The sequence below is a fragment of the Lonchura striata genome, chromosome 20, assembly GCF_046129695.1.
Source record: "Lonchura striata isolate bLonStr1 chromosome 20, bLonStr1.mat, whole genome shotgun sequence".
In the NCBI taxonomy this organism is placed as follows: Eukaryota; Metazoa; Chordata; class Aves; order Passeriformes; family Estrildidae; genus Lonchura; species Lonchura striata.
This window is the reverse complement of record NC_134622.1, coordinates 9,653,565-9,666,526: the sequence shown is the minus strand read 5'-3', so window position 1 is coordinate 9,666,526 and position 12,962 is coordinate 9,653,565. Positions and strand designations below refer to the sequence as shown.

Below are 12,962 nucleotides of genomic sequence, written 5' to 3'. Positions count from 1 at the left end.
TGAGAGGGAAAGCAGGAAAATTGGGGAAGGAAATCGAGGCTTGGAAGAGCTGACGGCCCAGTCGTGCTGCGCTCGGGAGAACGAGAGCGTGCAGAACGTTTGGTCACATCCCAAGGGTGGTTTGATGTTATTTGGACGCTCTGGATGGGTTCATCCTGGCATGAATCCATGGATCCGTGTCCATGCTTGCTGGGGAGGTACCTGCTGGTGGCCTGGCTGGTGGCTGTGCAGGAGGAGCTCAGTGTTGGGTGTTCCGTGGGGACAGCGCCGGGGCAGGTGACCCTGGTGTGCCCCCAGGGTCCTCCCGCAGATGAGGCTGAAAGCAGAGGTGTAGTTCAGGTTTAAAACCATTCAGTAAATGGGAGAGAGCACACAGAAAGTTTTGCTGGTTTAGAAGTTTTCCTGTGGGAGTTGGAATTTGTAAGCTGTACCCAGCAGTGTCCTGCCCCTCCTGTCCTCGCTGAGCATCACACACAAGGATTGTGTGTGACCAAGTGATTTGGGGTGTCGGGGTGGTGACAAACCAAGGTGACATTTCAAAAAGCAGCACTACAGTGCATACTGCACTTTTCTAACAAAGACACAAGGATTGGAACAAATGTTCCCTCAAAAATTTGGTTTAGCTTGCTGTGTGAGTGCTCATTGTGACAGTGTGGCTGGGGAAAGGACTTCAACCACCAGGCTGCTTCATACTGACCACGAGCTGGTCATTAACTGCTGATGGTTTCTGATTGAGTTAAAACTGGGCAAAGCTGACAACAGCAGCCCAAAGTAGAAGGGAAAATGTTTCATATCCCATTACTGATTATGATCTGTTGCACATTAAAATTAATTCCTAGTAAGCTGAAGTTCGGGGTTAGCTTGCCAGAAATGAAACAACTTGAGGCACAGATTAGGATATTTCAGTCATAATCATCTGATGCCTTTGTTGTCTTTATTTGTCCAACAGAATCCAGCTTGTTTTCCACACTGCTCCTTGTGCAGATGCACGAGCAGAGTGGCTCAGCAGGGCTGGGGATCCAGGAGAGGTTAACATATTCAGCAGCATCAAGCAGAGCTTTTCATTCACATTCAAATGGAGCTGTGTGGGTGGCTCCACAATGTGGGAAACGCTTTTCATTGAAGAATCTGAATATTTTGTAAGGAAGTGAATAGTTGCAAATAATCTTTTCTGTAACACTGAAATAAAGAACAAATGAGCTATTCTCAGAACATACTGAAGCGTTACTGTCCTCAGTGATTTAACAGAGCTATACAGAAAAAAATATTCCAAACTTGACAGATTCATATCCTAATCTTTTCTCCTTCATCAGGAGACTGCGTGGTTTGCGTAGCTGATACTGGTTAAAGCAGGAGTTAACAGGATACATTTTCTCCAGCACTACCTTTTGAGAAATACAACTCAATTTCTTAAATTATAAATGTCAGCTAGAATTCCAATAGTCAACACAGGGCCCTATGGGCCGAGTACATCCCCAGAACACCCAGCAGCTGGTGTGTGCCAGAATTTTGGCTCCTGCCAGGCCACTGAGGAGGCTTTGGGCTTGCTGTGAATATGTCAGAGCACTGGCACAGCTGCCCAGGGCAGTGGTGGAGTCCCCATCCCAGCAGGGATTTGGAGGATGTGTGGATGTGGCACTTGGGGACGCGGGTGCCTGGTGGCTTTGGCAGTGGAACAGTTGGGCTTGGTGATCTCAGAGGGCTTTTCCAACCTCAGTGATTCTCTGCTGGGATGTAACAGTGAAATTTTGCTGCCATCGTTTCACTGAGGTGAAGTTTTTCCCCGAGTGCAGGGTTTGAAGGTCAGGGCCAGAGTTTGGGAATCTCCAGGTGACCGTGCAGAGCCCTGCCTCCCTGCATTCCCATCCCAGCAGTGGTGCTGCAGGGCTGAGGTGGGATTTCCCTGCAGTCTGCACACAGAAAGCACTGCAGGAACTCAGGGCAGCTGCCACAGCCCTGTGCTCTGTGCTCCCAAATAATGAAACTTCAGCAGTGCAGGGGATCTCCAAGGCAAGGCTGAGTAGGTCAGCATCAGCCTCCATGAAACGTGATTAACTTTATCCATCTCCTGGTGCATTTCTTTCCAATCCACTCCAGTGCTTGATTTAATTTTCCTTTTATGTAAACTCCCAAGATTTAGCTTCATCAGAATGATTGCAGGGATTCCCTGCTCACGGCTGGCTGCTCCCTGATCCCTCTGGGGCTTTCCTACCACCCCCTCCAGGCTGGTGCTGTGGGGCAAAACTGCAGGGCATGGAAGAGTTGCTCAGAGAGGAAATGCAGCTGGAATTCTGCTTGGGAACGTGAGCAGCAGGTTGGATCTGCTGGGGAGGAGAGGAGCAAGCCCTGGGACTCGGCTCAGGATCTCTGCTGGGATCCTGGGAGAGGTTTGTGCCCGTTTTCCCGAGTATCCTGTGGATTTGGTGATCAGTAGATACTCTTTTTCTTTTTATTAATTAAAGATTGGGTTTGAGATAATTTTTTACAGATTTTGTAAAAACCTCAGTGCCCTTATTCTGAATTACCCATTTTGCCCGTGCCCAGAAATGTATCATGTGCTGCACAAGCTTTTAGTTGTTTTTAGCTTCTCCAACAAATTCAAAACCCAGCCACAATTATTTTCAAGCTTCAGGAGGTTAATATTGTATAGACCATTTTAACCACCATTTTAAGCATGTTTTATCACCAAAAAAAATTCAAAAAAAGGACTTCTGGCTTTTTCCACAATATTAGCTCTATCATATCAGAGTCCTTTATTGAATATTTTATTGACCGTCTGCTTGCCCTGTGCTAACCTGCCTGACATCCAAAGTTCCTCCCTCTCTGGAGAGGCCACGTCAGTTCCCATTAAGCAGCTGAGCATGAATTTTCCCTTCTTATTTCCTGTGGATAAACTCCATCCCAGCAGGAGGAACCTGGGCCCTGGTGCATCCCAGGGACAGCCAGAGCCAGCAGCAGCTCGGGGTGGATTTAAGGTGGCCTTGGCAGGGGTGAGCTCCACACTCCCTTGGGGCTTGCATCAGCATTTTGTACAATTTTGCTTTACACAAATTTAAAGGTATTGAAGAGGAAAATTTCTTCCCTTGGCAAGTTAATTACTTGACTTCTCATAGAAGCAAAGCTTGAAGCAAAAGGGAAGAGGAAAATGCATCTTCTGTTTAAATTAGGCAGCCTGTCCAGGAACGAGGGTAGCATGTCCTGAGCTGTTGCAGTTTTAATTACCTCCATTAATTTTCCAATTTTTTAAATGTTATTAATATTTCATTTTACTTTCTGCACACCTTCCTGTTTAAATTAAATAATATTTAAATTCTGTGTTTTCTAAGTAGGAAACCAGAAGAAGGTTGTGTCACTGTAGGGTTTTATGGCCCTGCAAACCCTTTGCTTGCAGAGTTTGCTCTGGCTGGGCATCCTGAGAGCTCTGTGCTGAGCCTGCTGCCCTCTCAATAACATGCCCATGGTTTTTTGCTGTGCTATGTGACATTTCCTAAATAGTTTTAATATGAAATACGTATAAATCTTTCATAATTCCTCAGCTGCCATGGTTGAAATAATGGACAATGTCATTATGTGCCTTCCTTCGTATGCAACAATTGTTTGACAGACATTGTGGCGTCTCTGAGCAAAGCATCCAGGGCAAGGGAAAAGAAAATTTTCCTCCAAGCCATAAAATATTTTAGGCCACATTTCATAGCATATTATTTAATTTATTTTTTTTTTAAACAGAATCTCAAAATACTTAGAAAATTGGTTTTTTCGTTCAAGGAATAAGAATTCGCACAGGAATTTACAACAGGACAACTCTACCTGAGTTTTACTGTACTTGAAAAACCTCTCAGATAAAAAAAGCAAATTGGGAAGAACAGATTCTTAGATTGTGTTTCTAAGGGTATTTTCACTGTGGTGGAGTTGGAGGGGTGAACAAAGTTGGTTCAGATTATATCTCTGGGACTGCAGTGTTTGGCAGCAACGTGTGTCTAACTCAAAATGCAACAAGAAATGGAGGAAATTTCAATTTTTTATTGTGATTATGGAGGTCTGTGGAGAAGGGTGCTATTCTTGGGACATATAAGGATTTTTAGTGCCTTTCTTTTCCAAACTTGGTGTCAGATGTTGTAACCTAATTTATTTTCCCATTAGCTTTTGCTAATGATACTAAAACTTCCTTTAAAAGCTTTCCTAATTAATGATCTTCTTGCTCGCAAACAAAAACTATATTGTCTTTGAGAAGTGGCTGAGCATTTTAAAAACAACAGGCTGTTGGTAGGTTTTATTGCCTCATGAATTTAGGGTCAACACACCTATTATTTGCCAGAGTTAATTTGTGCTGGGTTATTGACTGTCGGCTTGTTGGGGGATATCTGACTCTTGTAAAAGTTACACTCATCTCAAATGGTTGTAATTTTATTCTTGGTGCTCTGGTGCCACAATATTTAGCTAATAAAAGGAGGGGAACAGTTGTACAAAGGCAGGTATTTAACTTCAGGCTCGTGAGAGCGAGGCTGTCATTACTCTTTGTATTCCTTCTCTCTACACTGAATGGTTTTCATTTTCTTTTAGATAAAGAAAGGGGAAAAGACAACTTTGTTGAAATCGTCAGACATGTAAAAAAGTACAAGATACTTAGTTTTAAGATTTGTAGGTTTTTAATCAGACTTTTCAGGTGGCTCCATCTGAGCTCAGGGCTTATCCAAGAGGAAGTTTGGTCATTTGCAAAGAGCTCAGTGGCACTAAAATAACCAACTCCTTGCCAAAAAGATGGGAGAGCTTAATTTGATGTATAACTCATGTGTCAGGGTGAAAATATCCCCCTTGGACACTCCAAATTGGAAGCACAGCAGATAGCAAAGCTGGCAGTTGGTTTAAAAATCCCCTAAGAAACCATCCCTTTTGTGTTTGCAATTCAGAATTAAATTGGGGAGTTGTCCCTTCTGGTTTTCCGAGTGTCTGCTTCCATCCCAAAGCTGAGCCATATGTCCTTGTGGGGTGAAAACCAGAGTTTTCTGTAAACCAGCCTTCAAGTGCACAGTGCCAAGCCAAAGTCTCTGCTGTGCCTTGCTCTCCGAACTCCAGTCGATAAAAAGTTCCTCAGCAGAATCCAAATTAGCACCAGGAAGTCATGACCTGTAATGTGGGAGTTGGAAAATATCCATTTATTCTTCAGGGTGCACTGGGAAATCACATGTTTCTGTGTAGGAAATTCAGGAGTGCTGAGCTTAATCCTGTTATCCCAGTTTGTTTCCCCAATTTCCCAACTCCTTTTTATTTTTTTTTTTTTGTTAAATGGCCAAATATATTACTACTCCTTTTCTTCATTCTGGGCTGACAGAAACAATTCAGAAATATTCCTGAGCGTGCTGGATCTCTGCAGATGCAGGGTGCAGCTGACAGGAGCTGGTTTTGAGACCCTTGGCACATCCTATTAAAAAGTGGAGGGTTATTCTGACCCCTAACCCCAGCACTGCTGAGCAGGTGACAGTCTGATTCTTTGCTTGATTTCCAGCAAACTCTGCCTTTTGGCTCTCTGCAGTGGATATTTATTGCAGAAAAAGGGGGAAGCATCTGAGACTGGTTTAAGTCAAGTCTGGGAGTTCCCCTGCCTGCCACAGGCACCCTGAGGAAGCACCTAAGGAACTGAAGCATCTCTGCTCATCCCACACCCACCTGAGGTGCACACAATCTCTGCCATGGTTGCTATATAAATAACCACCCCAATCCTTCCTAAATCAACTTTGCTAGTTTACAGTGTGTGTATAACTTTTAAAAGTTGAAACCCAAAAGCTGGCTCTGTTTGTTTTCTCACGAAATCATAGCCAGAGCAGTGAATTCATAGCTGAGCTCTTACTCAGTGGCCACTGTATTATAAATAACTCTTCACCTTGGCCCTGTTTCTCCAGCCATTACTCACTGTGAGTAGCCCTTAGGAGCACAGAGTAGCAGAGAAGTAGATGATCCTGCTGTCATTACTCACAGTTTTAGCACCCTGGCACATCAGGAGGTCTGTTTTCAAACAAGGAGCTTTCCTCAAGAAGTGGCAAGTTTTCCTACCTGGTAAAACTACACTTGCAGAAATTATCCAAGGAACTAGCACTGCAGATAAATCAAAAATTAAAGCAGGGGAAAGTGGGGAGAAACTCTAGCCTAGGATATTTGGAAGGGTGTATGCCTAAAAGTGTTGCTGTGTTTTTTCTTTGGGCACTGTCAGGAGTGTGGAGCTGAGGAGCAGCTCGGGAGCACTGATGGGAGAGGCATCACCTCACCCCTCCTGCCTTCCCCTCACCATCACTCTGCTTTGCTTTCAAAGTGTAAATTAACTTAAAGTTTCAAAGCTTTTGGGAACGATTCCAGACCAGAGGTCATCTTTCCTGGGTGGTTTATTGGCTGGCCTGTGTTTGCCCACATCTCTAGTGTTTACCAGCTGAGGGAGTTTATGAAATTTTGATGCAGGAATTAGGTTGTTGCTCATCTTGTACCTCCTTGCTCATATTATTGACAGTACCACTGAACTGCTTGAGGCAGATAGTATCTCAGTGATCACTGTGCTATTTCAGCTCTCCACTGCTGACAACATCAGAAGTGTTTTAACAGGGTTTTAATGGGCAGCTTCTGCAGCTCCTTGGAGGGTTGCAAATAGCTGCTGTGAAAAACCTTTTCTGCCTCTCCGAGCTGACATGCCCTCCTTTCCTTTCCTTTCCTTTCCTTTCCTTTCCTTTCCTTTCCTTTCCTTTCCTTTCCTTTCCTTTCCTTTCCTTTCCTTTCCTTTCCTTTCCTTTCCTTTCCTTTCCTTTCCTTTCCTTTCCTTTCCTTTCCTTTCCTTTCCTTTCCTTTCCTTTCCTTTCCTTTCCTTTCCTTTTTCCCTTTTCCCTTTTCCCTTTTCCCTTTTCCCTTTTCCCTTTTCCCTTTTCCCTTTTCCCTTTTCCCTTTTCCCTTTTCCCTTTTCCCTTTTCCCTTTTCCCTTTTCCCTTTTCCCTTTTCCCTTTTCCCTTTTCCCTTTTCCCTTTTCCCTTTTCCCTTCCCTCAGGACAAAGCCTGGGTTTGATGGCAGCAGTTTCTAGCTGAGTGGTTGCCTTGCTCTGCTTGTTACCAGAAATGAGGCTTGCAGAACAGCTTTCTTTGCACTATGGAAAAGCTTTCTCCTCCCTATTTTGCTTAATATAACTATAATGTGCCCTTTATCACACTTCAACTTGAGTAATCCCAGTTTGGAAATAGTGCAGAAATACCCATGGGAAAAAGCACGAGAAACGTACATTATAAAAAACACACAGGCCAAGCTCAAAAGATCCACTGACATGTAAATTTAATTAAAAAATTATAGGTTTTCAATGAGGGCTTGTGTCTTCAATTTACCAGTTTCCATGACTTCTCCAGCAAAAGTGTTTCTTTTTTGCATTCTTGCTGGAAAACACTCTGAGGGCTATTACAGTCTCCAAGAAGAGTCTCTATTCTGTGTCATGGGGAAAAAATAAAATTACCCAAAATATGTACACTTGAAATAAGTAAGAAAAATACGCACTTTCCTGTTTTGTTTTATTTCTATCCTCTAACAAAAGTTAAACTTTCCAGTAACCAGCAGTGCATGAAAAAGCATGTCCTAACTGTGTGAATAAGATAACTTTGGATTGCATGTGCAAATTTTAGGGAATTTTTCCTCTTTCCATGAAAGATGCATGAGATTGGATAAAATGGTGGTGAGTGAGTGAGCAGAAGAAGAGCTGATGGACAAAGGCAGAGGCTCATGATACAAAATGTCACTATTCAAAGAGGATTCTAGCTTAAAGAAGGGAATCCCAAAGTTTTATTATTGAAAATTTTTTATTTCTTCACCAGCTGCATGTTTAAGGGAAGAAATCCCAGCAAGGGATCCCCACCTTCCTTGGTGTGATGTCCCAGGATCAAGAGGTGTCCAAAACCCAGAGATTTTCCTCAATGGCCACATCCTCTGAGGGAAAATACAACTTAAAACTCTTGGCTGCTCAAACTTAAAAGGAAAAGCCAAAGGTCTTTGGCACTCAGCAGGATTAAATGCTTTTCTTAACTCTATTCTTCCATCCACTCTTCTCTAGCAAAGCCCTGTGCAGGCTGAACCTCTCAAATATCAGGGTTTATAAAAGCTACTTCTGCTCAATACCCATTATTTCAGGTTTTAATGCAGTAAAAGCAAGGTTTTGGTGGTGCTTTCTTAAGTCCAAAGCAGCTGCTCAAAGGACCAAATCTTTAGGTTAAGAGAGAGGAAAAAACCTCTTGTCTGTGGAATTTCAGCCCCTCAGTAAAGAAATGGAGATGTTCAGAGCAGAGCTGTGACTTTCACACTTTCTATCTCCAAGCTTGTGGGTTCTGCTGCAAGTTGCAGCACTGAAAACCACTGTGGCTTTTGTTTCTCTAACTTAATTAATACAAACAATTCATCAGTAGCTGATGCCTTTCAGAGTGGTTTTTCCCTGAGTCAGCTTACTGTGGAAGCGGTTCATTATAAATTACAATGAGCAAAAGAAAATGAAATAGGCAGAGTAAAGCCTCTGACGTGGTGGGCTTCTCTTTGCTGAGTTTATTTGAGGAAACTTGTAGCCAAAATCTGAATTTTCATTTATATACATTGTTCCATGTCTAAAATGAAAAAAAAAAAAAAAGAGTTGAAATGAGCAAGAGCAGAAGGGATTAAGGGAAGGAAAAGGAGCCAGTGCTGCTTTAGACTTATTTTTATGCAGATTGTTTGTCACCTGTGCTGGTTCAGTGGCTGCTTTGAAGTTAGTCTGGCATTAGTGTTGTGCCTTAGGCAAGGTTGTTTGCTGCCTCTCTGTCCGTGTTATTTCACTTGCTTTTATGTTCACTTCTATCTCCTGGATTTGCTCTGCCAATTTGGATGTAATCGTGTGAAACTTGGCTTTTGATTTTATCCTGTAGCTTTTGCTCACACCAGCCATCCTTTACCCTGCAGAACAGCACTTGGTGAATGGAAGGCATTGCTTTGGCCTGGTCATTCCTGAATTTCCCATAAACCAAAATGTAATATTCCTATAATTAATTAAATGTAATTAACACATTCTAAACATGCTCAAAACCAATCAGAAGTCAGAGGGTCAGAGACACGTTCATTCAGAAGGGGAAATCTGATGTAATTATGCCTCTGATGGTGGACTCCATGGTCCTAGAGGTCTTTCCCAACCTAAATGATCCCGTGGCTCATCTGGATGCACAAAGTGGTTCCAGAAGATGTGTGAGGATCTGCCTGTCCTGTGGCTTTGGTCTGTGCAGGATCAATGCAGAGACTTCAGGGGTGAATTCATCACTGCAGCTGTTTCTTGAACATCATGGAGCAGAAACCAGCCTGCAGTTGCACAGGTTATGTCACTGCTTGAATCCTCCCTGTCTCCTTTCCTTTATTCCCAAATATGGTTTTATCCCACCTATGTGGAGACAGGCAAGGTGCTGCATAGCCAAAGGGCACTTCCTTACTTCAGGATTAAAGAGTTCCCTTAAAAATAGAACTTGTGTGTAACTCTGGGTTCAGTCACCCAAAATAATGGCTAAAGTTTCTTTATGTTGCCTGTGCTTCTTCAGCACGTGGAGAAAATGCAAATTTAAAAACAAGAGGGAAAAGAAAATGTCTCTTGTGCTCCTCTGAGGTTCCCAGGTCCAGAGCACAGCACTCATCACCCCGGGTGCCCAGGCCAAGACCACAGTGACAGACTGAGACTCTGGGTCATGCTTTGTAACATCCATTTGTATTTATGGCCTGATTCTGAAGGGTGTTAAACGTATAAAACATGTATGTTTAAGTGATGTATTTGAATCTCCAAGTCATTCCACTGTTAAGTGTTTTCATGGCGATGTGCTTAGGTAGGAACAAACTGAGCTTGTAGGGAAATTTAAGGAAGATAAAATTTTGGATGCCTCGAGCTTCTTCAGATGGATTTAGCAGCAGGAGGAGGCAGGACTGGAGTGGGGCTTTCCTTGCCAGGTGTTCTGTCTGCAACGTGGGCCAGGCAGGTATAAAAGAGAGATGTCAGTGAGCAGCTGATGGCTTTGGCAGAGGTGAGGCTGTCCCTGCTCGTGGCTGTGACCATCCCAAAGCTCTGCCATGGCTCTGTGTTCTGCAGGGCCAGAGAGGAGGCAACTCATCCTGCAGGCATTTCCAGTCACATGCTGCAGAGCGTTTTAGGCAAATTTTGTTTAAGCAGCTGTCGGATGAAAACTATGAAAGCTCAGTTTTGTTCCTGGAGCTCTCAGAATATTCCTCATGGGTTCCCGGGGCTGAAAGCAGTCATGTGTGGCACAGCCACGCTGCCAGGCTCTTGTGCTCTGGAATTTAGAGGGAAATGAGGATCCTGTCCCTTCATTTACTTCCATTGCTGCCTCTTCCTTTATTTCCATGCGCTGAGGTCTCGCAGTCGTGGAACTGGGCAGCTCCTTTCTAAAATGCAATATTTACCCTGTTCACTTCTGAGCCTGCGTCCTCAGCAACAGAATTGATTCAGTTGGTGCTGCTGCACTTTTAATGTTCCCTTTTATGTTCATGTTTGTTCCAACAGAGTGACCACTAGCACAGACGACTTGAACTTGTATCACCCGCAAACTGACAACGCTGGAGCCACCAGTTTGTCATTATCCCTCCTAGTGTATCTGATTTAATTTTGCAACACTGGATTAATTCTTAGAATTGCAGTGCTTTTTGCTCGTTAATGGTCAGTAAATGATTCGGGGTGGGGGGGGGAGGGTTGGTGGGGGAATGGAATTCATCAGTTTTGCAGTCGTTTTAATTCTTCTCGTTTTAAGTTGTTCTATAAATATGTCTTTATGGATGTAGTTTTACTAGCTTAAAAACATCTAATTGAAAACAGTTGCTTAAATCTCTTTGGATCAAGGAGGCAGTAATAAGCAAAGAGAGTATCTTATCCCTGCAATCCAGAAACGCTTAGTGACTGCTATACTCAGTGCATGTGTAATCAGCTTCTTGTTTCATCTAAAAACCTTAGCTCTTTTGGTGTGATTTAGTACTTCCCCAGCAGCATGGTTTCCCTTGTCTGTAAGATTATCGATGAGTGAAACAAAATATATAAACCAAAAATGGCCTAAGAGGCAGAAGTGTTTCGAGAGCCCTCTGGTTCATTCCTGCCCTCTCGTCGTGGGGTTGGTGCGTTGCAGCACATCCCGGCCTTGATTTGAGTCTTACAAATTAACATTTTGTTGTACATTATGTAACGTTATTCGTATCACTTAACCTTTGCATCAGGCAGGACTGATCTCTGCTGTTTTGTAATGCCCCCCCAGCAGATGAAGCCTCTCTTGGAGGAGATCAGCCTGGGCATTTCCCTGCTGATGCTGCTCGGGAGTCCCAAACCACGGAGCTCCCAGGGATGAGAGCTCGGATGTCCTTCTGCTTCCTGAATCCTGTGGGACTGCCTTTGGCAGAGGGGGGTTATTGCTGTGATTTGGGTTTGGGACCTTGTGCACCGTTTGTTTAATGGCAGAAATTAATGTGGATCCTTTCTGGCTCATGAGATGGAATGACTGCAGATCCCCGGGCAGGGAGCGGGGGTACTTGGATGATGTGAATGCTGTAAATTATGTTGTTAATATATTTAAACAAAAATTACTGATGATGACCACTCTGGCTGCTGGCCTGTTTTTTTGAGGCTCCGACCTGCGTCCCTCTGGTTTGAAATGTGGTCCCATTTTCCAGAGGGATCCTCAGAAAGTGCCCCAGCAAACCTGGGAAGTCTGTAAATGATCTGTGGCTCATTTCCAAGCGGGGAAGGCAGGAAAATAAAGCCAGTCTGTGCTGGGGGAGAGGGAAGGAGAAACCACAAGTGTTTCTTCATGCAAGCTGGAAGTAAAGCAGGTTAAATTACGTGAGATTTAGTGATCTTATTTTTTTAAACATCTGTGGTATTCATCTGAGTTGGACTGTCCACATGGTTCATTGTAATGTCTCATTAGGAGTCTCAATTAATGGAGGTGGTAATTTCATAAATTGCAAGCCCACATTTAATAAGGCTTTGTGTATCTTATTCCTTAAACAGGCAAACTGAGTCATGGACTTTACTCAGAAAGTTGTGTCACTTTCCTTTTTTTATTTATTTTCTTTTGAAATGTCAAATAATTTCACACAAATTTATCATCTGAAGGATTCAAGATCAGCAGTGTGGCAGCACCACAGGACTAAGGAGCACACACTTGTGCAGCATCTGATTCTTTGTCCAGAGTTAAAACCCAGAGTTCAGCCCCAGAAAATTCTTTTTCCAAGTCTTTGTGATAAGCAAGCAGCACTTCACACAAGGCCTTTGTTGGAAATCACCCGTGGTTTGGGGCTTTAAGAAATGCCTAAGTGTGTTCTGCCCATCTAAAAGCCATCCATTACAAAAAATAATCAGACATCCTTTTTTTTTCTTGTACATTTGTGTCATTCTGCGAATCAGAAGCATTTTGTGTGCTAAGGGCAATGTGCTTTGCTTTTGGAATTCCTGAGTTTCACTAAAACCCTGGGGCATAGTTTGTTCAGGAGACCTGAGGTGACCTGCAAATGGGAGCTGCTGTGTCCCTTTGCTGCTTAGCAAGATCATTTTAAAGAGAAAGTGAAATGCAGTGTCCAGATATAATGCAATAACATCATCATCAGAAGAGAAAAGCAGGATTTTTATATTAGGTGACCCATTGAAAGCACACTCCTTCAAGATGGACAGTTTCCTCATTTTTAACTGACAAAAAATTGGTGACTTTTCCTGAGTCCAAAAATCCTTCTGCAAGCAGGACTGGGGCTGAAGAGTCCATGTGAACATTTGGATTCTGTGTTGCTGCTTTGGATGCTGAGATCTCTGCAGGGAAAGGTGTAGGAGAAAGGAATATCTAGTTTGGTTATAGGATAATGTGCTGTCCTGTTTGGGAACCAGCCTTTCCATTCTTCTGGACTTAAAACCTTAGTTTTTCCCTGATATGTCAGTGACTGTCTATAAACACACTGA

At 43.2% G+C, this 12,962-nt stretch overlaps 1 protein-coding gene across 6 annotated transcripts in view; it reads left to right on the top strand.

Annotated features, from left to right (window-relative positions):
- Positions 1 to 12,962, top strand: part of BCAS3 (BCAS3 microtubule associated cell migration factor) — a 298,857-nt gene that overhangs the window by 187,524 nt on the left and 98,371 nt on the right. Inside the window, exon 24 of one of the 6 annotated variants that reach the window (XM_077787571.1) lies at positions 10,533 to 10,555. The exons of the other annotated variants lie outside the window; for them this stretch is intronic. Within the exon in view, the coding sequence (XP_077643697.1) occupies positions 10,533 to 10,537 (5 nt within the window). The 3' untranslated portion in view covers positions 10,538 to 10,555. Of the gene's footprint in view, positions 1 to 10,532; positions 10,556 to 12,962 lie in introns of those variants that run through there. 6 annotated transcript variants of the gene reach the window in all.